This window comes from Cervus canadensis, chromosome 26 (genome assembly GCF_019320065.1).
Source record: "Cervus canadensis isolate Bull #8, Minnesota chromosome 26, ASM1932006v1, whole genome shotgun sequence".
Lineage (NCBI taxonomy): Eukaryota > Metazoa > Chordata > Mammalia > Artiodactyla > Cervidae > Cervus > Cervus canadensis.
In genome coordinates, this window is record NC_057411.1 from 49950422 (window position 1) to 49973950 (window position 23529).

Sequence of the window (23529 nt, forward strand, 5' to 3'; positions counted from 1 at the left end):
CGCGGGGAGGGGGCCAGGCCTGTGTGTCCTGAGGGCACCCAGGCCCAGGAGGCCCGGGATGGGGGGTGGGGGTCGCTGGGACCCAGGGGAGGGAGAGGAGACAGGCTGGGGAGGAGGGGACTAACGGTCTGGCCTTGCCCATTCTATGAAGGGGGGGCTGGGGGGGACCAGGGGGAGTAGCTGAGGTCACTGGAACTGGGACATGAACTGGGCCGGGTCAGATTCCCCGGGGTGGTGCCCGCTGCCTGCACGCGGGGTGGCTCCTCCCCTGCAAGGCCCCTGACACCCGGGGGTGGGGGCCCGTTGCATAGCCATCACCCGGTTTCCCAGACCAGGCAGGCCCAGCTTCTGGCCGCGGGTGGGTCCAGGCCCGGAAGGCCGGGCGCGGGGGTGGAGGGGGGCGGCAGTTGGGCCTGGGCGGGGCTGGCGGAGGGGCCGGGCCGCCCCATTTCTGCGAGGGCGGGCGGCCGGCGCTTTAAAACGCGGCGGGGGCCGGCTGCCCCGCAGACCGTCGGCCGGGCCGGCACGGGGCGCCTCTCCAGTCCCCCTCGCCGCCGCGTTCCCCGCGCCCCGGGAATGTCCCTGCGGTCCCGGCGCCCGCTCGCCTAAGCCCGAGCCGCCGGCGCAGGTGGCCGCGTTCCCTCCGTCGGCGTTCGGAGCCGCGGCCTCCGTGCGCGTCCCCTCCCGGGGCCGATCCCCCGCGCTGCCGCCCGCCGCCGGCCGGTCCGCCATGCAGGCGCGGGCGCTGCTCCTGGCCGCGCTGGCCGCCTTGGCGCTGGCCCGGGAGCCCCCGGCCGCGTCGTGCCCCGCGCGCTGCGATGTGTCGCGGTGCCCGAGCCCCCGCTGCCCCGGCGGCTACGTGCCGGATCTCTGCAACTGCTGCCTCGTCTGCGCCGCCACCGAGGGCGAGCCGTGCGGCCGCCCCGTCGACTCGCCGTGCGGGGAGAGCCTGGAGTGCGTGCGCGGGCTGTGTCGCTGCCGCTGGGCGCACGCCGTGTGTGGCACCGACGGGCACACCTATGCCAACGTGTGCGCGCTGCAGGCGGCCAGCCGCCGCGCGCTGCAGCTCTCCGGGACGCCCGTGCGCCAGCTGCAGAAGGGCGCCTGCCCATCGGGTAAGCGCTCGGCCGGCCGGGGAGGGAGCACCAGCGTCGCTGGTGGGGGTGGGATGGGGGATGAAGAAGCGTCTCCTGGGAAACGGGGCTCAGAGCCACAGCGGAGCGCTCCCCAGGGAACAAGTGACTTTTTCTTTTAGAGATCATCTCACCAGGCTTCTGGTCTTCTGGTCGGGGAACCCAGACGGGGAGAGGTAAAGTGCTGTCCCCAAGGTCACAGAAGTAGCCCACAGTGGTGAGACCAGGGGCTCTCTGACCACCCCAAGGGGCCTGGTCCGCCCAGCGTTTCTCCAGCCTCATTAAAATGTACCCACCTTGTGTCTCGTTTCCCCTGGCCCCCATATCCCTGCCCTGCCTGGGTGTTGGATGCAAAGCACTCTTTCCTGGCCCTGATGTCTCAATATTCAAACGCGGATGAACCACGTGTAGTGTTTCCTCTTTTTTTGTACTGCATTTAAAATGCGTCTCTGGAAGGTCATTTAGTAATGGTGAGCCAGCGTGTGGGGTCTCTGGACTGTGTGTGGGGGCTCCGTGGGGACACGCTGTGGGGTAAGAAATCTCTCAGTCCCATCAAAGCTTAGAGCACGCGTGCGTGCGTGCTAAGTGGCTCAGCCGTGTCTTTGTGACTCCATGGACTGTAGCCCGCCAGGCTCCTCTGTCCATGGGATTCTCCAGGCAAGAATTCTGGAGTGGGTTGCCATGCCCTCCTCCAGGGGGTCTTCCCCACCCAGGGATGGCAGCCACATCTCTCATCTCTGGCCTTGGCAGACCAGTTCTTTACTGCTGAGCCACTGGAGAAGCCCAACCTTAGAGTAGCCCCCCCAGCCTGGGTTGGCTCCAGATGGCTTCTCGCCACACAGGCTGACCCTGTGAAAGAAAATGCTAGAAAACCCTGCTGTGCCCATGCTCGTCTGGGGCATCTCTTGGGAAGGCAGGCTCCAGCGTTGGTTCCTCAGTGCTCTGAGGGCACACCCTGCACTGAGTTCACAGCAACCGAGAGAAATCAGGCTCTGTGTGTGTCCTCAGCCTGCAGCAGCCGGGGCGACGATAACCCCAGGACGGGCTCCGCCATGGGGCACAGGGCCGCCTGGGGGGCCGGGGAGCCTGGAGGGGCTGAAGCGCTAGCTCTCCTGGGAAGAGAAGGCAGTGTGAACCGCCACATGGAGACCTTACCGTGTGTGGTGAACTGGGTCGGGGAGAACATGCAGCCCAGAGCAGCTGGTGTGCAGGGGGATGTGTGTGTGCATGCATGTGTGCATGTGTGTGCATGTGTGCGTGCACTTGTGTGTGTGTGCATGTGCCTGCATGTGTGTATGTGTGTGTGCACTTGTGTGTATGTGTGTGTGCACGTGGGTGTGTGCGTGTGCATGTGTATATGCATGGATATGCGTGTGTGCATGTGTGTGTGCACTTATGTGTGTGTGCACGTGTGCATGTGTGTATGCGTGCGTGTGCATATGTCTGCATGTGTGCATGTGGTTGTGTGTGCGTGCATGTGTGTATGTGTGCATGCATATGCGTGTGTGCATGTGTGACACTCAAGGCTGGACAGCTTGGTAGGGACAGGACCACGCATGTCCCATGAAGGTTGTACCTTAGACTTCACCCTTAGACCAGGCTTCCCAAATCGGGTCTGGGATTCTGAAAACAAGTGTCCTGGGGCCCAAAAGTTCTGGAAAGTAAACTCCAGCCCTGCAGTGGGGAGTCACACTCAACTTGAGTCTATCAGAGCTCCTGAGAAAACCTGCACCAAGGTAAAAACAAAAACAAAAAAACCCCAAAATGGTAAAAACCCAGGGTTTCCCAAGAGAACTTCAGCAAAGAGCTCCTTCCTGGGAGAATGCACGGGACCTCCCCCCGGCACGCGGGGTTCCAGGGAGCCTGGTTTGGGAAGCATTATGTGGGATTAGCCATGATTATATGGGACAGCCTTTGAAAGGTTTTAAGAGAAGTGAGGGTAATGTGGTCAGGCTTGTGCTTGGATTGTGCCCAGGAGACTGGGGGCGTGGGGCCACTCAATGTCTTGGCGGGGGGGATGTTATCATTTACTGTGCGCCCACCGCACCCTCTGCTTTGGGGCTCAGAGCCAGCAGGCCCATCTCAGGCTATGCTGGCGGGTCAGACAGGCAGAGGGCTCAGTCTGGGCCTGGCGTGGGCACCCCCCAAAGCCAACTCTCCCAAGTAGTGGATGCTCTTAGAGTCAGGCTCCAGGGCGCCAGGGGCTGGAGTGGGTTGGAGGTGGTCTAGGCATTTTGAAGGCTTTATTTTCTTTAATAACTATTAAGTGTTGTATTCTTTTTTTAAATGTTCATTTACTTGGCTGCACCGGGTCTTAGTTGAGGCCCAGGGGATCTTTAGTTGTGGTTGGTGAGCTCTTAATTGTCCCAAGTGGGACCTAGTTCCCGGACCAGGGATTGAACCCCGGGCCCCCTACATTGGGAGCACAGTCTTAGCCACTGGACCACCAGGGACGTCGTGAAACCTTTCTTCTTGGCTGATGGAGTCCCGGCTTGCGAAGCCCCTTCTCTGTGTTTCCTGCTGGCCGTGGGGTGGTAACAAGGCCCCTGCAATGAGGCAGAGCTTGGCTGTGTCCTGGAGAAACTCAGATGCTGGGGGAGACACGGGAGGCTGAGCAGAGAACAGTAACCTGGTGACCACAGGCAGACGCAGAGGGCTCAGGGGCTGAGTGAAGGTCACCAGCTGGGGCCGTCCCTGCCCCTCCTACTAACGCGGTGCCGCCTGCGAGGTCCTTGTCCTCAGTTTCCTCATCTGTAAAGTGGGATGACTGCTCAGTTTTGGGGAATTGGTGCAGAGAGTAATGAGCTCCAGCAAGCAGACACGTGCCTCTAATGAGCGGTGGACCGACAGTCCGTGTATTTTGTGTATGATAAGCATGCTTCTGACGCCTCCCACCGCCCTTTCCATCACCTGGCGAGGCCTGGGAGGCTCCCCAGAGGCGGAGCTCCGGTGCTGAGCCTGGGAGGTGACCTGGGCTCTCTGGACGTATGGATGGGGAGGATGCAGGGAGACGGGGAGCCGGGCAGAGGCAGAGGGACCGGCCGCACCAGGCGGGCGCGCAGACCACAAGCCCTGCCTTCAGAGCCCCAGGGGGCAGGGGGCACCCAGAGGGGCTGAGGCCACCGGAGGGCGGGGAGGGGCGGCCTCGGTGGGCGGGGCGGCCTCTGTGGGCGGGGCCAGACGGGCCCAGCCTCCCCTGGGCGCCTTGCACAGCGGGTCCCTGCGCCGCCCGCCCTTGCTCCCGGCGCCCACCGGAGCACAGGGACCTCAGACACCCGGCTTCCCGCGAGGCAGGGGCAGAGTCCAGCCCCTGTGGGACTGGAGCCGGTCCCAGGCTCCGACCGGCGCCATCTCACTTGGCGAATCTGTTCCTTACTCATGCACCCCAGATGTGCTCACAGAGGCTGGGAAGGGCCAAGTGATGGGGCTGAGGTCACTCGGCGGGGAAATGACCGAGGCGGGCCTGGCCCGGGTCTGGCTGGCACTCTTCTGCAGGCAGGGCGGCGGGCCCCTGAGGTCTGGGGTCAGGGTCAGGCCTGGGTCTCCAGCACCAACAGGCTCAACCTCTATAGAGCATCCTGGCAGCGTTACCCACCCCCCAGCCTCCCTGGGGCCTGGTCAGAAATCACCGGGTGACCTCCACGTGTAGCGGCAGGTAAAGGGCTACTGTCTCCAGCGTTTCCCCCCTGGACGTGAGTCCTGCAGCTCCACCCTCACTTGCCTTTGGATGCACCCAGGGTCCTGTCTCCAGCCCCCTCCTTCCCTGAGCCGGAGTCCTGTGTCTCAGCTGGCCCTTACCCTCAACCGACAGGACCACCCCTGGGGAGTTTAGGTCAGAAGCCTTCGTCACCCTTTGACCCCTTACTTCCCCCCATTACTCACTCCCTGTCTGCAGGAGGGTCCTCAGCTCGACCTTGAGATGTTCCCCGCAGGGTCCCTCAGGCCACGCTGGCCTCCGCGGACCTTTGCCGCCTCCCTCATCCTCCCCTTGGTCACTTCTTCACACGGCGGCCAGGATGAATCTGTGCTGCCCGTCACAGGTGGGACCTCTGCAGCAGTTCCCCAACGCCTACCCTGACCCCCAAACCCCTGTGCCGCCTGGGCCTGCCCACCCCTCCAACACCGTCTCCTCCCCTGCTCCAGCCACACTGGTCTCCTTTCCACCTCAGGGTCTTTGCACGTGTGATGTCGGCTGCACCAAATTCCCATTCCCTCACCTTCGTGGGACTGAGTCCTTAACTTGCCTTAGCCTGGATGAGCGGCCCCCCCTGATTGCCTGGGTAATCCCCTTCATTAGCCTCACGGCACACCTTGGGGACTCCTCTGAACCACCTCCCATTTCTTCTCTGACTCAATGCCTTATTTTCATCTTGCGGACGTCTGGTCTGTTTGTTCTCTGTGGGCCTGGTCCAGCAGCTGGGCTCATTTGGTGCCATTGGAATGAAAGGCCAGCCCATGTGGTGGGTGTTCCCTCCTTGCATACCCCCAGTGATGGTGGGCTCACTACCTACCCGGGGAGCTTGTGCACCTTCCCATGTCTGTGCTAGGCAGACGCTACATGTTGGGGATGAGTATCCATCAGCGGGAGAGTAAATCCAAGAGCGCGGCGTCTGCGTGGAGCAGAGGTGTCCCTTTTCACAGCCTCCGCCCACAGCTGCAGACCAGGAGGCCTGCGAGGCTGCAATTAAGTCAGAATTTCAAGCCCCGAGGCGGTTCATTCGTCCTCAGTCGCTTCGTTGTCCAACTCTGTCCGTGGGATTTTCCCAGCAAGAAGCCTGGAGGGCAATTCACAACGTGGCATTTAATCATCGGCTTTTATTGTTCAGCCCCAGAGCAGGTGCCAGTGGAGACTCTGGGCTCTGTTTATTTAAGAGCTTTGTTGACTTTCGGTGTTTAATCCTCTTAGCGGCTTCCCGGGCCTTGCACTCGGGACTCACAGGGCCTCCACCTCTCCCCTCCCCCGCCCAGACCAGGGGCTGACTGCAGCTTCTGGCGGCTCCTGAGAACCCGTGAGGAGCCAGGGGTCCGGCCGGGAGGAGCGTAGGGCCTGGAGTGCTGTGCCGCCATCCTTTCCCGGCCAGGGCTTGGCCTGGATGGCACCCTCACCCCACCGTGCTCCCTAAAGCTGTTCTGGAGGTGCGCTGGGATCCCACAGCACTCCATCTGGTCCTGTCTTCCCCAAGGCTGTCCCCTTCCCATGAACCTCCACACGGGACTCCCACTTGCCTTTGGGGACCAAGCAGGACTTCCCTTGCAGCCTGCCGGCTCAGTACCTCCTGGGCTCTGCTTGCTGTCCACCGCCACCACCATCACCAGCCGAGTCCCTGTGAAATCCCTGATCATCTGTGCCATGAGGGACAAAGGACAAATGGGTGGAACTCAGGGGGAGAGAGAACCCATCTTTGGGACGGGGAGGGGGAGTGATGAGGGAGGGCTTCCTGGAGGAGGCAGCATCTAAACGGCCATGGAGATGGCAGATGCAAACAGAGCCCGTGCAGAGGAGGATAGCAGGAAACGCTGAGCACAGGCTGGAGGAGCCGTGAGGGTGGCCCATCTTCAGGAAACGAGAGACCCCTGAAGCTCATGGGCAATAGGTGTGCAGAGCAGGGTACAGGGGCCCAGACTGTGGGAGTCTGGTGCCTGAGTGGGTCTGAGCTTGGCTGACAGCCGAGGGGGACAGGCTCCAGAGGCTCTGGGAGCTCATGACTGAGGGGGGCAGGGGCAGGGCAGGTGGGTGGCCAGGCCTTTCCTGAAAGAGCAGGTTTGGAGGGCTCTGATTAGGTTCTGGCGTGGGTTCTGGCAGGGAGAGTGGCCAGTGGGGGACGGGCTTCCATGGCAAAAGCCTGGCTGGCGAGTGGCTCTGTCCCTGCATTGGTGCCATGTTGCTCTATTTGCATCACTGAGAGGGGACGGTCGGTGTTTGGGGCAGGGCTGCAGGCTTATTGCCCCTCCAGACTGTGGGGCCCCCTCCATGACCTGCAGGGCCCATGGAACCCCACCCCCACCCCGTCCAATTCTGGGTCTGAGCTGGGCTTCAAGTCCACATCCCAAGGGGACCCGACAGGGACCACCCAGCCACTTGGGGGATGAACTGCCCCGAGTCCGTCACGCCACGACCGTTGTGCCGGGGAAGCCGGAGCTCAGGTGTGACTGGCTCAAACCGCTGACGGCGTCCACCTGGCCTGACACATGCCCCCTCGGCTGCCAAAAGCAGAGAGTCACGTGGCCTCCTTGCAAGCCCGGGGTTCGTGCGAACCGGATGTGGAGCGGTGGGCTGCTGGCTGAGTCCCACCGGAGGGACTGAAAGCCACCTCCTCCCGAGCTGCTCTGATGGAGGGAAGCCAGCAGGCTTTACCAGGGCCAAGGGTGAGACCTTGTGCTGCAGGCTAAATGCCCATCGTGTCTGGATGTGTTTGTCATGGCCTTTATAAGAAAAGACCCCGGCAAGGTACAGTGGCCTGCCCGAGGTCATCAGGTGGGAAGGGACAGCTCTGCCCTGAGCCTGGTCCCTCTGACTGTCCTTGTACACCAGGCAGGCCTCCAGCACCTTGAGGAAGTAGCCTCCCAGCTTAGTTTTGATGAAGGTGTTGAATAGTTGGAAGAAGAGTGAAAGCACAGACTCCTTGCCCTAGAGTAGCACAGACATGGCCAGGACATGTGGGTGTGTGCCTCTCAAATAGAATGCCAGGTCTGCTGCAGAGGGTAGCAGGGGGCCCCCCAGAATTGTGCAGTGCACAACCTGCCCAACCGTATGCTTTAGTCCTCTAGCAGAACCAGGACTGAGACCCAGTTCTGCCCCAGCTCCACCACTTCCCGTGATGAGGCCCTGCAAGTCTAGGCTCTCCACACCTTTAGCTTCCCCATCTGTGAAGGGGGGACAACAGACCCTCCTCCCTGGATCATTGACAATTGATGAGATAATTTACCCCAGTGTAAGGGCTAACAGGCATTAGTGGGAACAAACCTAAACATTGCCAAGTGGACGTTTCTGACATGAATGGAGTTTATGAGAGGGAAGCAGAGCCTTTGAGGGTGGGAAGGAGCCAGAAGGCAGCGTTGGCAGAAAGGCTGCCACGTGCCAGGCCTTACCCACGGGGGTTCCCCTGGCCTCGTTTAACCCCCACGTCACAGCTGAGGACCCTGAGCCCAGAGGAGTCAACTGCTAAGCCAGTAGGGCAGGGAGGGCTTCCTGTAAGAGGAAGACCAGGGGGTTGACCCCACCTTAGCTTGCAGGCGGCCCGGAGTCCTCCCTGGCCTGTGGGCCCCTTCAATAAAGTGCAGACAGGCTGGTGGCAGAGCCCTCTGCTCCGTGGCGTTGGCCGCAACCGCAGTGGGATTCACAGCCAGAGGAGCCGGGCTGACCCCAAGCTGAGGACGGGCCATGCCAGGCTCTCCTGGGAGCCAGACAGCCCGTCACCCTGGACAAGGACCAACGAGGAGAAAGAGACGTGTCAGGGGTCGAGGGGCCTGGCTGCCAGCCTTGCTGGGTGCCCTGACCTCTCTGAGCCTTTTTCCTCGTCTGTACAATCGTGACGATCCCTGCCCTGCAGAGCGGCTGTGAAAAGTCCCCAAAGCCCAAATGCCCGGAGCCTGGGCTGGCGTGGCCCGTGGAGTGGAGGTCTGGCTGCAGCCCTCAGCCCTGTGTTCCAGGGACGGGAGGCTGGGGGTCGCAGACAGCAGGGGTCCCCCCTCCCCACCACCCCACCCCGGGAGCCGCAGCAGGATCTGAAGTCACCGTCTTTGGCTGCAGGGAGACAGTTCACTCCGGGACAGGCATGTTTTCAAGAAAAAGAAAAACACAGGCAGGGAGCCATCCTGGGAACTAATTAGATCCGGAAGGCAGCCCCTGGGGCTACAAAGCGGCCCCTTGTGGGTGGTGGGTGGGGCCTGGGGGTGTGGGCGAGAGGCCGCGGAGAGGCCCCTGGGACTGCGCACCCACTCACAGGGCCCCTGTTCCCCCGGCTCTCTGCTCCCCGCTGTGGGTCAGGGGTGCCCAGGCCACGGGGACATTCTTGAAGGACAGGTCTGGGAGGGGTCACATAGGGCCTTGGGCCCCAGATGACAGAGCTTGGTCCCTGAGCCCACTGAGTCAGGCAGGGGGGCTCCCCAGGGTTAGTGTGTTGGCCTGGGCCTGGGGGGCCACAGGAGAAGCGGGGGGCACTGCAGAGCATGTGTGGTTGGGGAACCACAGCTGAGGGCCCCAGGAGGCTGGTGCGGCACTAGCGAGGCAGCAGGCGTGGGACCTGGACACCCCGGTCCCCAAGCCCTGGTGAGAGCTTGCCATCTGGCCTGCAGGCTGTAGTCAGCATTGTGGACAGATGGGCCCAGCATGGGACCTTGTGGGCACCTGCTGATGACCCCTCCATCCTCAGCTCTTAGCTGACCGCTGGGTGATGGTGGGGGTAGTGGGGGAGTCTTCTGATTGCAGGAGGCAATAGAAGAATGGGCAGTGACCTCCGAGTTAGAGGAAAAAAACTGAGTCTCAGCCCTGGCTCTGCCTGTTGTGTGCTGGACGGGTAAGGTGTACAGCCGGGCAGGTTGCGCACTGCACAATTCCAAGGGCAGCTGTCATGCTGTGATCTCTGTTAATAATGGTCCCAGAGTTGTGCAGTACACAACCTGTGCGGCAATACGAGTGGCCCTGGGTGGGGTGTCTGGGCCAGTCCCTCTGCCATCCTGGGCCGGGACTTCCCCATCCATTTCCCTGGCCGTCGTGAGTATCCAGAGTCAGCACACACAGTAGGTCCTCTTTCAGGGTCCGCCACTGTCAGCCCTCCCGGAAGCCCTGCCGCCCAGAAACGCAGGAGGAGGGCCCCGGGCACACTCGGCTCTTCTCGCGTCCCCGGGAGGTGCCGCTGGCCCCTGGCCTTGGGAGCTTTGCTCTGATGTCAAGTTCTTCCTGACTAGGACTCCCAAGGCCTGCGGACTACAGCTTATTTTTGAAAACACACACACGCACAAATGCTAACAGCTGAATCTGGTCAAGACTGACTGTTGACTTCAGAACTTTGGCTCCAGGACAGGGTGAGGCCGGGGTGGGGGTTGTCAAACCCCCCAAATAAACAGAGTCTGCCTCCCAGCCGTGGGGCCCGAGGTTTTCAAGTGGAACGCGGCGGTGGGAACCGCGTCTCTCCTTTCCCACTGATTCATGGGATGATTCATCCGTGTGTGGGGAGGCGTCCCAGGAAGCCCGCCCTGCCCCGCCTCCCACCCCATCCCCACCACCCACCTCGCCCGACTGATTAAAGGGACAGGATCTGGTAGGGGGGCTGTGAACCATCCGGCTGACCCAGGAGCTCTTGGGGTGCGCAGAGTCAGGGAGGGCAGAGCCTCAGGAGGCACCAGGCCTGCGTCCACCCTCAACTGTCTTCACCTTCAGCCCGTTTCCTGGCATGCGGCTCCCGCTGCGAGACCTGCTTAGCAGGAACAACCTTTGTGGAGATGTTTGCAGACCTACTGTGTGCTGCTGGATCAGAGGGGGTCTGCCAGAGCATCCCTGCCCTCCATCCTTCCCACCCTCCCCGTCTCAGGGGCCGCCGTGGGGGTCGCCTCTGCTGGTGACAGCTGGGCTGTGGGGCACCCTGACAGGTCTGCTGTGTCCCAAAGGGGCTGGTGCGCGGGTGGGAGGTGAGCCTTGCCCGGCTTCTCCCTGGGGTTCCTGCAGCCACTGGGGCCCTGCCACCTGCCCGCGGGGGCGCCGGAGACACAGCGCAGCCTCCGGCTCACACTCACCAGTCCAGCTCACAGCACCCCCCCACACACACGCCCCGCCCCAACCAGGCCTCTCTGTCTCCTGTCTCTGTCTCACTTGCCTGGGGGAGAACCTTCAGAAAATCCAGAAACCCAAACAAAGTCACCCATCACCCTACCTCTGCCCCAAACGGCCGTCGTGAAATCTTTCGGTGTGTTTTCCTGCCAGCCTGTGGCCCGTGAATATTTTACAGGGGGTTTTTGTTTTTAAATCATCCCATGAAATTGAGTGTCGCCAATTTTAACGCATCTCTGGAGAGGCTGCGTTGGAAAGAACAGCACCTGCAGGGCGGTCCGGATCTGCGGGCGGCCGGGTCGGTGGCCCAGTAGCTTGGTCAGCTTGGGGCGCCCTCAGCTGGCCAGCGGGACCTGGGCTGGATCAGCTGGCAGGGAGCAGACGTGCCTAAAGCTCTGTGGAGTCCCTGAGATGGGGGATGGAGTCAGAGTCCCAGAGGTCGGGGATGAAGCCCCTGAGGTCAGGGATGGGGTCCCTGAGGTTGGGGGATGGGGTCTCTGAGATTGGGGGATGGGGTCCTTGGGATCAGGGATGGAGTCAGAGTCCCTGAGGTTGAGGATGAAGTCTCTGAGGTCGGGGATGGGTTCCCTGAGGTCAGGGGACAGGGTCCCTGAGGTCGGGGATGGGGTCCTTGAGGTCGGGGACGGGGTCCCTAAGGTCGGGGGTGTGGTCCCTGAGGTCAGGGGACAGGGTCCCTGAGGTTGGGGATGGGGTCCCTGAGATGGGGGACGGGGTCCCTGAGGTGGGGGACGGGGTCCCTGAGGTCGTGGGATGAGGTCCCTGAGGTCGGGGATGGGGGCCCTGAGGTCGTGGGATGAGGTCCCTGAGATGGGGGACGGGGTCCCTGAGGTCGTGGGACAAGGTCCCTGAGGTTGGGGACGGGGCCCCTGAGGTCGGGTCACGTGGGTCCCGTGGTAGCACGGCCTCTTCTGACCCGATGCTCTCACCCCTCCTCTGCCTTGCTCACACTGGGCCTGGTTTGCAGTCGGCCGGATCCAGCGGCAGCTGCCCTCCTGCTGTGTCTTTGCACCTCTGTTCCCCCCACCCAGCGCGCCCTTCCAGGCACTGGACTCCACAGCGCACCCTGGGCCTGCCTCTGTCCCGTCGCTGGTCACACGGTGCTGGGACTGGCCAGCCACTGGCCTGTTCCCAGCACGGGGTGTGCGCCCAGAAGGTGCTCGGCATCCCTATGAGAGCGAGCGCGGCGGACCGGGCCTTATGCCGAGAGCCCCAAGGAGGATCTGGGAGAAACCGCCAGGGGGCTGCCTAGAGGAGGCAGGCTTTGAGCTGCACCTGGGACAGGCCGGAACGTCGTGGTAGGGGGGATTCGGGAGAGGTCCGGATGGGAGGAGGCACAGAGAGATGGGCGATGGAGCCGGGGGTGAGTGGCCCCACTGGGAGGGGTGATACCTGGCCTTGCCCATGTGGGCTTGCCTGTCCCAGCGCAGAGCGGTGGTGGGCACGAGCCTAGGCCTAGTGCCAAGCCCTCCCCTGCCTGCGTTCTCCAGGAACCTTAGGGACATGGGGATTGCCTGGTAGGGGAGAACTTTGTGAGACCACGGAACCTGAAATAGCCACTCCACCTTGAAGACAGACATGAATACAGGTTCCCAGCGCCCTTGGACGGGGCAGCAGAGCTAGGCTCAGCCCCCACGGGCTGGCAGGCCAGTAGCTTCTCCCTCAGAATTTCGGGGACTGTTAGCCATCCACCTGGAAATAAACGTGCTGGGCATCTGCGTGTGCTGGGAGCCGCAGAGCCCTGGCCTAGGGTGGGCCCCAAGTCTGTGACCATGACCTCTGAACCTGAGACGCCACCCCTCCACTGGGCTCTGCCTCTGCAGGGGGGCCCCAGGCGGCCCGCAGTTTGATCATCAAGGAGCCAAAAGTGGGGCACATCTCAGCTAGGCTCCGGCCACCCTGGACAGGCGGCCTTTGATTCAGGCTGACCGCGGGAGGCTGGGCCCTCCACGGTCAGTGACCATGGGCTGATTGAGAGGCAGACATCACAGGATCGGTGGGGTGGGCCCTCCTCGCCTCCCCTGACCACGGAGCCCAAGGCAAGCTCTGTTCTGGGCCCCGAGTCCCAGTCAGGCTTCAGTGCACAGTCAGGGCCTTGGAGGGGGTGGTCCGGGGCGAGGGAGGGCCCCAAGGACAGGGAGACCTGTGGCCCCATCCAGAACCTGGCTCTGCTCCAACGGAGTTTCCGTTTTTCCACCTTCGGGATGGAACCGATGACCCCTGCCCTGGCCGCCCCCTGGACAGCCGGAGAGATGAGTCTGGCTGTGGGTGGGGACCTCACTTGTCCACAGAGGCTTCCGAGGCCCCGATCGTGGGCCTGCGCTCCTTCCCGTCCCCTTGGACAGTCGGGAAAACCAGATTTTCTCCAGATCCTGGTGGCCGGTCACTTCCCAGAGACCCTCAGCTATGGAGCTGGGCTATGGGCTGAGCCCTCTTCGTTCAGCACCTTCAGGGAGCCTTAAGGTTTGCAAGTCACGGCCTGTTCCCGCAGCTCTCTGGGGCGGGCAGGGGTGGAGAGGCCCAGAGACTGTAAGCGATTTGCCTAAAGCCACACAGCTGGAGCCCAGCCTGGCGCTCCTTTCAGGCCCTGGGAGCCGCTTACAGGCAGTGCAGGGCAGTGTGGGCTCCAGATAACCCTGCTGTCCGGTGGGGGCCCTGAGAGACCCCAGCACGTACGCCCGCAGGGAGACCAAAGGGGCTATGGGCCTTGTGCCACCCACACGCCTCAGGCCTGTGGTCCCGGCAGGCGGCTGCTGACGGCAGCAGAAATCTGAGCCGGTGAAGGCTCTGGGGAAGGTCGCGAGCTGCCTGGCAAGGCGGCCTGGGGCCGGGCCAAGCTCGACACACACAGAGGGGCCCTGGCAACTCAGACGGCGGCAGCCCGATGTGGCCCAGGAGGGGGCCGCCCCACGGCCAGGGAGCGCCCACCCAGGGGGCTTCGGCCGTGACCTTGTCCAGCCACTGCACGGGCCCAGGGCCTGCAGGGACAGGCCAGAGCTGCAAGCTGGGGTGAGGTGGGGGACGGTTTCCTCACGCCAATACACTGCTGTCTCAGAGAGAAAGGGCAAGGGCCCTTGGCAGCTGGCCCAGAGAGATCCAGCCCGAGCTCTGTGAGAGTGCTGTGTGGCCCAAGATAAGTGTCCTGACCTCTCTGAGCCTCTCGGCTGGCCTGGCGATGTGAGGTGGGGAAGCCCGGCGTCCACCACCCTGATCCTGGCGGTCTGGGCCGCACTAATGCACCTGATTCTTCCTGCCAGTGTAGGTCTCCACCAGCTGACCAGCCCGCGGTACAAATTCAACTTCATCGCCGACGTGGTGGAGAAGATCGCGCCAGCCGTGGTCCACATAGAGCTCTTCCTGAGGTGCGTGGAGCCCCTCGTGGCCCGCCCCCACCATCTCCTGGGCCCAGACGAGACTCGATCCTAGCACTGGGGGGGGCAGTAGAGACCAGAGTGGCTGTGCAATCCAGCGGACCTCGATCAGACCTCCTGACCGCGGCTGCCCTGGGGAGGATGCCCCTCCCCAATCCTGACCTCGTGGCCTAGAGAGGCATAAAGCAGCTCGCACGTGACCCAGCTGCAGTGGCTGCCGCAGGCTCACAGGGGCTGTCTGAGCTGATGCCTCCCTGCAAACCCCCGGCTCCCATGGAATCCTCCCAAATCGACTTAGACACTGCAGCGCTGTCTTAACCTCACGGCTGCTCTGTGTGGAGGGGGCCGGGAGGGGCCCAGACAGGACACACAGGGTCAGACCCACCCCCACTTCCAACCTGTTGCGGTCGGAGGGAGTCAGCCCCTTGCGTGCCACGCTGCCCGAGGGGACCGTCACCAAGGCCTCGGCCACAACCCCAGGGCCTGGCTTGACTTGACTTCACAGCACTTTCCCCGAGCGGTGGGGGCAGCCAGCGTCATCTAGCCCCCCCAGGGCACAGGGGACGAGGCAGCCCGCCCGGCACCCCATCCTGGGCAGGGGGCCGGGAGAGGGCAGAATCACTCCCACCCTGACTCCTGGCCCCAGAACAGGATTTGGCCCCTGCCCGCTGGCTGTGGAGCTTGGCCAGTGGGAGCCCCTCTCTCCCGGCATCCCGCCCCTGACCTCTGGAGGGCTGGGGCGGTTCTCAGCACCGACGGTGCTCCAGGGGCCGAGCAGACGCCTGGCGCGAGCTCAGCAGGGTCCTCGAAACCCGCTCTGTGCCCGTCACCACAAGGGCTGCCCTTCCTGCCCTTCCGAACTGACCCACAGCCCCCGGCCTGGTGCCACCTCCCGGAGGAGACAGCCAGGCCCAGCCGCCCGCCCCTCAGTGCTGACCGACGGCACATGCACCGCACTCCGAGGCCCTCCCACACGTTGGGAAGGCAGGCTCCCATGGCCCCATTTTCTGGATGTGGAAACAGAGACCCAGGCAGCTGCCCCAGGCTCAGGGCTGACTCCCGGGTCTCTGGCATCTCAGAGTCGAGCCCATCCTCCTGCAACATGCTGACCCCTCACTGCACCTTCCACGGGCCTCAGACCCTGAAATGTGTCTTTAGGGAAACGACAGCCCAACATGTGAATGGCCCGTCCTTGGCCTTGCAGGTGGCTTGTGGGGGGGGGGCAGCGTCCTTCCAGACACCAGTCCCTGAACCAGCTAGTTTGCTGACTACAGTGGGAGGCAGCAATGCTGGGTCCAGCCTTCCTTGGAGGCTGACGTCCCGGGGTGGGGGCGGGGAGATGCCAAGGTGGGCGTCATCCCAGACACGGGCAGCGTGGTCCTCCTGCACGGGCACCTCCGGCTGTGACCCCGGAGTGCGCGGGGGGAGGCCCTGGGCCGCTTGGGGCTCTTCCTCAGACCCGGGGCGAGTCCTGCACCCAGCAGGCCCCGCAGGGCTCGGGTGCAGTTACCTCTCAGGGAACCGCACGGAACCGGGCGGAGGGTGTGGGCAGGAGCTGGTCTCAGGCCTGAGCGACCGAGGGGCTGAGTGGCCAGGCTGCCCGGGGCAAAGCCTGGCTCTGCCCTTCCCCGGCCTGACCCGGGCGGCTGCTTCATGTCCCTGGGCCTGGGTCCCCACCTGTGAACTGATGTGGGCACGAGGCTGACCCCTCTGAGCCTCAGTCTCCTCATCTAGGAAATGGGCTGACACCGCCTCCCCTGAGCTGGGCGGCTGCCCGCCTTGCTTCCCCACCTGTGAACTGGGGGGGCCTCTCTCTCTCTTGTAGGGTGGCTGGGAGCACGATGTGACTTGGCCTCTGGCTCTGTGGGGGCTCTTGGTGACCTTGGTTGTCCCTGACCTGCTGGGGAGGTGGCGTTTCTGCACTTCCCAGAGATCCGCTCCGCTGTTCCTCCCCGCCCTGCCCCATCCCTGCCCCCTAACACACACACACACACACAGTTAGACCCTTTATGTCTGGGGTCTGTCCAGCAGCCTCGGGCATGGATGACTTGCCCCGTCCAGGCCCCAAAGACAGAGGCGACCCTCCCCGGGGAAGGCTCTGAGCCTTCCGGGACTTCAGGGCAGACAGCCAAGGCTCCGGAGGGAGGTGGGAGCATGGGCCCCTCAATGTTTACGACCTTCTCTCTGTGCAGCTGGAGATCTGGGACACTGACGTTCCCCAGGGACCTGCTGAGTCCCGTGGAGCCGTGTGCACACCCTCCTGTCTTCCCTATGGCTTATTGACCAACTGCCTGCCGGCGGGCACCCTGCTTGCTGGAGCAGGTGGTGTTGGCCCATTTCCCAGATGTGGAGACTGAGGCTCAGAGGGGTCAGCCTCCTGACTGTCCACAGCCAGGCAGATGTAAGTGGGGACTGGACCTGAGGTTACAATCCTGGTCTGTCTGGCTCCAGGGCAGGAAGTGCCTGCTGCATCATCATGGTGCTGACAGTCACAGGCCTCATGTCTCGTCCTTGCAAATAGCAAGTCACAGGTCATCATCCCCCTATCTGTGGCTGTGAAATGAGTCCAGACTTAACGACTGGCCAAGGCCACAGCCAGGAGGTGGCAGAGCCAGGATTCAATCCTAAGGCCCGGTGGATGCTCGTCTCCCTTGGCCCCTGGCTGTGGCCGCCCCCACCCGCAGTCCTGACCCAGCCCACCCACCTGCCTCCCCCACAGACATCCTCTGTTTGGCCGCAACGTGCCCCTGTCCAGCGGCTCAGGCTTCATCATGTCAGAGGCGGGCTTGATCGTCACCAACGCTCACGTGGTGTCCAGCACCAACACCGTCTCGGGCCGGCAGCAGCTCAAGGTGCAGCTGCAGAACGGTGACACCTACGAGGCCACCATCAAGGACATCGACAAGAAGTCGGACATCGCCACAATCAAGATTCACCCCAAGGTCAGTGGGTGGTGACGAGGGTGGGGAGACCTTCCTGGACCCTGGAGCTCAGAGACCTCTCAGCCCCACTTCCCATCAGACACTCAGAGGAATCAAGGCCCCTGGGGACTGGCAACATGTCCTAGTCTTGGGTCTAGTCAGACTAGAACCCCAATATCTGGACACTGCCCTCCAGGACCTAAGTGGCCCGTGCAGGGCAGAGCAGGCTGCCTTCCAGGAAATGTGCCGCTCCCACGCGGAGAGTGGAGGATCTCCAGGGCTGGGGACACTTCCATTGTCCCTCCCGGGCCTATTGCTAGAGATGCAGTGTCCCCCTGGGGGTCACAGAAGAGGCAACACCCTCCTGCATGTTTCTTGGTGTTCAGCATCATGGTTCTGGCTCCTTGGGGCACTGTGGGCTCACCTGGGGTGACCTGTGCCCTGAGCACGCCATGCAGTCCATGGCAGGGGGGGACGGGCCCACGTGGGCCGGGGAGTCCAGCTTGGTTGAGCTTGCACCCAGCTTCTGCTCTTTCTGAATAAAAGTTGCCAGGATTTGAGATGACCAGCGCTTTGCAACGAGGCCTCCCCTTGCCCGGTCACAGGAGAGGGAATTCAGAGGCTCCACGAAATTATCCTAACGGAGACCCTCGCCCACTTTCAGAGCCCGTTCACAGTTGTTCCTGAGCCCAGGACACCATCTTTATGTTGGAGACGGGGAAACTGGGGATGATGGGAGGGCCGTACTCAAGGTCAGAGGATGGCAGACGTTTTCCGTGAAGCGCCGGACAGCGAACGATGTAGGCTTCACAGGCCCTGTGGTCTCTGTCGCAACCTCTCCACTCTGAACCGTCCTGGGAAGGCAGCCACAGGCCAGACAGATGGCTGGGCTGCGGTCCAGGGAAAGATGTGTTTACAGAAGAGGCTGCTGGATCTGGCTGGATTTGGCCAAGGGCCGCAATGTGCACCCCCTGCCCGAGGACCCCTGTGGGGAGAAGCAGAGCCTTTAGAGCCCCAGGTGGGCGGTCGTTGGGTCTCTCCCCTTCCAGGCGCTGGAATCTCCCCCTGGGGAGTGGAGGGGTGCATCCTAGCAGCCACCAAAGATGCTGGCAGGGTCAGTAGGACCAGGTGCCCAGATATTCCCGGTGCCTGCAGGGGTTCTGCTGACCGCAGGTCTGACTCCCGGCCCCCAGCCCTGCGTTAAACTGGGCTCTGGGCAAAGTGCTGACCCGCATTGTCCCCTCTGGGTCCTCGTCCCAGATGCCGCTCCCTGGGTCCTCACCTGGGACGCCGTGTGCCTCTTGCCGAGGCTTCACTGCCCAGCAGCATAGAGTGTGGCGCGCTGAGGCTCCACGCCTCCCACGTGGCCACAGCTTTCAACGCCTGCTTAACCCTCGCTTGTGTGAACAGCGTTTTTCCTGTTTATCAAGAGCTGCTGGGAAAACCAGAAAACTCCTCACTTGACTTGGAGGCAGACAGTACGCAGGGGACGCTCCTGACACGGGAGGAGAGGCTGGCTGGATGGAGCCCACGGTCCTGAGGGTCTGTGGCGCAGGGTCCCGCCCTCTGACCTCCTCCGGAGTCAGCAGAGGCCCCTGGGATCTGGGCGCGGCTGTGCCCCCGGGCCCTGCCCAGCCGGACCTCTCTGTCCTCCCTGCCATGGACCCTGTGGCCTGCCTTGGGGAGACCTGTGGTCGCTGTGAATGCCAGCCCTGGGTCTGGTGGCCCCCAAGGGTCAGCCAGCCTTGCATTGGCCTGGAGCTCTGGGGACCACCCTGCCGGGGGCCTGGCCATAATTTGGCTCTGGTCCCACCAAAGGCCCACCACTGAGCTTCTTTTCCCACGTCCTCCCTGCCTCCTCCCCAGAAAAAGCTCCCGGTGCTGCTGCTGGGCCACTCGGCAGACCTGCGGCCTGGTGAGTTCGTGGTGGCCATTGGCAGCCCCTTCGCCCTGCAGAACACGGTGACCACCGGCATCGTCAGCACAGCCCAGCGGGACGGCCGGGAGCTGGGCCTCCGGGACTCAGACATGGACTACATCCAGACGGATGCCATCATCAACGTGAGTCCGCACAGCGGCCTCAAGATCGGTCCCCAGAGCCCCGCCCCAGGGCCCCGCCCCCAGAGCCCCGCCCCCCAGAGCCCCTCCGTCTCTGACATGTCCACTGGCTGGAAAGTTCTTTCCTTACATTAAGTGCAGCTCTGACTCCCAGGACACCAGGCCAGTCCTCGCAGTCTTAGAGGCTGCAACCCTGATCTGGGACAGCCCTTCAGAGTCGTAGAGACACAGCCAAGACCTCAGAAATATCTTTGCCTAAATCACACACCCCGTCAACGTCATTATTACTGCTACTATCGTTATTCCATTGGATGCCACCTCTTGCATTCACAAAGCCCTTTGCCCAGACACCCAGCACCTGCCGCCTCTCTGCTTTACCATGGTTCAGACCCTCTTCTGGGAAGTGCTGGTCTTTGAAAGACTTCTCGATGCCAGTGGGATGAGAAGCAGTGCCCTGTCTTGCATCCGCTGGGGAGGGTGGAAACACGGATGAGAGGCTGGAGGGAACCCGTGAGGTCTGGGCGGACAGCACCGGCCAGCTGAGACTGGGATGGTCAGAATCGGCCGTGCACTGGGCCGCCGCGGGCCTCAGCCGTCTCGTCTGTGGAATGGGCGCTGAGGCCTTTCAAGCCTGTGGTGCTTAGTCGCTTCATCGTGTCCGACTCTTTGCGACCCCATGGACTGTAGCCTGCCAGGCTCCTCTATCCATGGAATTTTCGGGTCAAGAATAGTGGAGTGGGCTGCCCTTTCCTTCTCCATTCAACCCCGTTGCGGGAGGAAATTCAATTACATGTTTCTGGGCCAGTTGGATGGTAATTTCTGAAGAAAAGCTTCAGAAACCCTCCAGGAGGGGAGATTTGGGGCCCGGCTCACGTGGTATTTCCTCCTCTGCAGTATGGGAACTCCGGGGGACCGCTGGTGAACCTGGTGAGTGTCTCCTAGGGTGGAAGCCTTGAGTTTTCTGGGGCCCTGTTCACACTGGGGCGGGCGGCACAGCCTCGAGGGGTGCTTGGGACCCAGAACACGGGCCTCGTGCCTTCACACCCAAGGGTCTGGGGGCCCTGGAGGGGGATGCGACCCCAAGCACGTGCTGCCCCCAGGGGAGCTGGTGCTGTTGGAGGAGTGAGGGAGGTCTGAGAGCAGCAGGACCCATGCCTGTGGTGGGCCTGGGGCAGGGGACACGGGTCGGGGGCCGGTCCCCTCGTCATCGTGTTGACGGGGGAGGGGCTGGGCTTACCACGCACCCCGGCCCCCAGGCTCCCTGGGGCTGGCCCCTACATCGACCGTGTAAGGATGGACATGGGGGGTGGGGGGTCCCGCAGGAACGCTGGGGCAGGGGTGTCTGCTGGGCACCCCGGGAGGAGCTGTGGCCAGGAGTGGGGTCTCAGGTGGCAGATCAGGCCAAGCTGCACCCGCCTCCTGGGGGCTGCAGGACAGGGAGGGAGCCCAGCTCGAAAGGGACGAACAGTGGAGGAGGCTGGGGGCTGCCCTGGCCCCAGGTGCCCCCACCTGCCTCCCGAAAGAGGGGATAGAGGGTCCCCCAGTCCTCACCACGTCCCTCTCGGCTCCAGCCCCTCAGAAGCCTGGCTGGGGAGCATCCTCGGTCAGTAGGCGCAGCTTCTTGGGGGCAGGCTGTAGCTCCCCAGGTCAACACTCTGCAGTGATGGAGCTAGGGGGTCAGGTGTGGAGGCGAACGGCGGGAGAGGTGGGGGCCCCTGACTCAGACCTGGACCCCGGAGCACCTTTAGGGGGCTTCTCAGGGACGGCGCTGACGGCCAGGGCCGCCCGTCTGGGAGCCGAGTCGCACGGACACGCTGCTCTGCCACTGAGCCCAGTGGCCGCTTGGGTTCTCGGAGTGACAGCCCGCTCTGATCTCCCGCCCAGGACGGCGAGGTCATCGGCATCAACACGCTCAAGGTCGCGGCCGGCATCTCCTTTGCCATCCCCTCGGACCGCATCACGCGCTTCCTCTCAGAGTTCCAGGACAAGACTGGCAAAGGTACGGAGCCCCCACATGGGGTCAGGGACGCTGTCCCAGGGCTGAGCTCACAGCCTCCAGCAGGGCCAGGCGATCCCGCAGTGCTCTGTGATGGCACCCACTCCCCATTCCGCCCTGATGTCCCGAGACCCCCACACCTCAGCCTCTCTCCCATGCTCTCCTCACCTCATGACGATGATCACCCCCACGCCTCTAGACTGTCCCCTCTGGCTGGGGATCATCTATCTCACCTCCCACCTCCTAAGGTGGTGGCCCCCAAATTTCACTTGTCTGAGCTGCTCCATAGTTGTCAGAACCCAGGTAGAACTTCCTTCTATCCCATTAACCCATCTGCCCTCCCAACCACCAACCCATCTACCCATCCACCAACCTATCCACCTCCTCACCAACCCTCCCATCCATCCATCCTTCCTCCCACCCATGCACCAACTCATCCATCCATCCACTCATCCCTTCCTCCGTCTATCCTTCCTTTCTACCTTCTTTTTCTTGCTTTCCTTCCTTCCATCCTTCCTTCTGTTCATCCATCCATCCATCCACCCCTCCTGCATCTTTTTATCTATCTAGTTTTTGAGATGATGGTTTTCTTTCTTCATCTTTTCATATGGTAAATTTCTTTGGTTGGTTTTAAAATATTAAACTATCCTTGCATTCCTGGAATAAACCTCACTTAGTGGTGATGTATTATCCTTTTTGATATATTGTTGGGTTTGATTTGCTGAAAGCATTTCAAGACTTTTCACATCTATCTTCATGAGGAATGTGGGTCTAGTTCTCTTTCCAGTTCGGGTGTTGGGATAATGAGTTGCAGACTGGCTTAGGAAAAACACTCCCTCTTCTACTTTCCATTTTCTACTGCAATGCTGTTTTACTTCTGACACATCTGGTCAGCAAAAAGTGGGGTTTCCCCCTGCCAAGCAGGGTGTCTTACAATTTAACTCAATTCTGACACTGTCTACCCAGAGATAGCATCAGACCCCACAAGTTAAGGGCTCAGTCCTATGACTGCCCCAGCCCTGCCTTCAGATGCCCGTTGTACACTGTGACGATAAAATCAGAATTGCCCATGACCCCTTTCTGGGGTTGGATCGTTTACTAGAGCAGGAAAGCTGTTTGCTTGAGAGATAACCAGTTTATTGTAAAGCATACGTCCCAGGAACAGCCTGATGAAAGAGATGCGTCGGGCAAGGTGTGGGGGAGGGGCGGGGAGCCCACGGTCTCTGGGTGCCCCTCCACACGATCGCCAGCCCAGAAGCTCTTCAGACCCATCTTTTTGGGGTTTTGTGGCGGCTTCATGACATAGGCATGGTTGACTAAGCTACTGTGTGTGTGTTAGTCTCCCAGTTGGGCTGGACTCTATGCAACCCCATGGACTGTGGCTTACCTACTGCAGACCATAGCTCCTCCGTCCATGGGGTTCTCCAGGCAAGAATACCAGAGTGAATTGCCACGCCCTCCTCCAGGGGATCTCCCCGACCCAGGGACTGAAGCTGGGTCTCCTGCATTGCAGGCGGACTCTACCATCTGAGCCACAGGGAAGCCTCTGAATAAGTTACTAGCCATTGGCAATTGATTCAACCTCTAGTTCGTCTCCTCTCCCCGAAGCAAGGCAGAGAAGGCTGAGGAGGAACGTTCCAATCCTCCAATTACGTGGTCGGTTCCCCTTGCAACCAACCTGACACCCTTACAAACTTTCCAAAGTTTACCTCATTAACATAAAGTCAAGTGTGATTGAAAGGGACTTGTTGTGAATAACGAAAAGCCATGTGAGAGTTAGACCATAAAGAAGGCTGAGCACCAAAGAATTGATGCTTTCAAACTGTGGTGCTGGATAAGACTCTTGAGAGTCCCATGGACAGCAAAGAGATCAAACTAGGCAATCCTAAATGAAATCAACAATAGAATATTCATTGGAAGGACTGATGCTGAAGCTGAAGCTCCAGTATTTTGGCCACATGATGCAAAGAGCTGTCACATTGGAAAAGACTCTGATGTTAGGAAAGATTGAGGACAGGAGGAGAAGGGGATGACAGAGGATGAGATGGTTGGATGGCATCATCGACTCGATGAACATGAGTTTGAGCAAACTCCAGGAGATGGTGAAGGATAGGGAAGCCTGGCGTGCTGCAGTCCATGGGGCTGCAAAGAGTTGGACATGACTTAGCGACTGAACAACAATAACAATTTCACCTTTAGAGGTCTGGAACTATTTCAGGAGCTGCGAGAAAAAGATGTCCCTTAGAGGTCTAATCACTTTAGGGAA

At 61.7% G+C, this 23529-nt stretch overlaps 1 protein-coding gene across 1 annotated transcript in view; it reads left to right on the top strand.

Annotated features, from left to right (window-relative positions):
• Window positions 1–381: 381 nt before the first annotated feature.
• HTRA3 (HtrA serine peptidase 3) overlaps window positions 382–23529 on the top strand; it is a 29524-nt gene continuing 6376 nt past the window's right edge. Inside the window, exons 1-6 of the mRNA XM_043448135.1 lie at window positions 382–1115; window positions 14180–14279; window positions 17008–17230; window positions 19076–19270; window positions 20162–20194; window positions 21152–21266. Of these exons, the coding sequence (XP_043304070.1) occupies window positions 731–1115; window positions 14180–14279; window positions 17008–17230; window positions 19076–19270; window positions 20162–20194; window positions 21152–21266 (1051 nt within the window). The 5' untranslated portion in view covers window positions 382–730. The remainder of the gene's footprint in view (window positions 1116–14179; window positions 14280–17007; window positions 17231–19075; window positions 19271–20161; window positions 20195–21151; window positions 21267–23529) is intronic.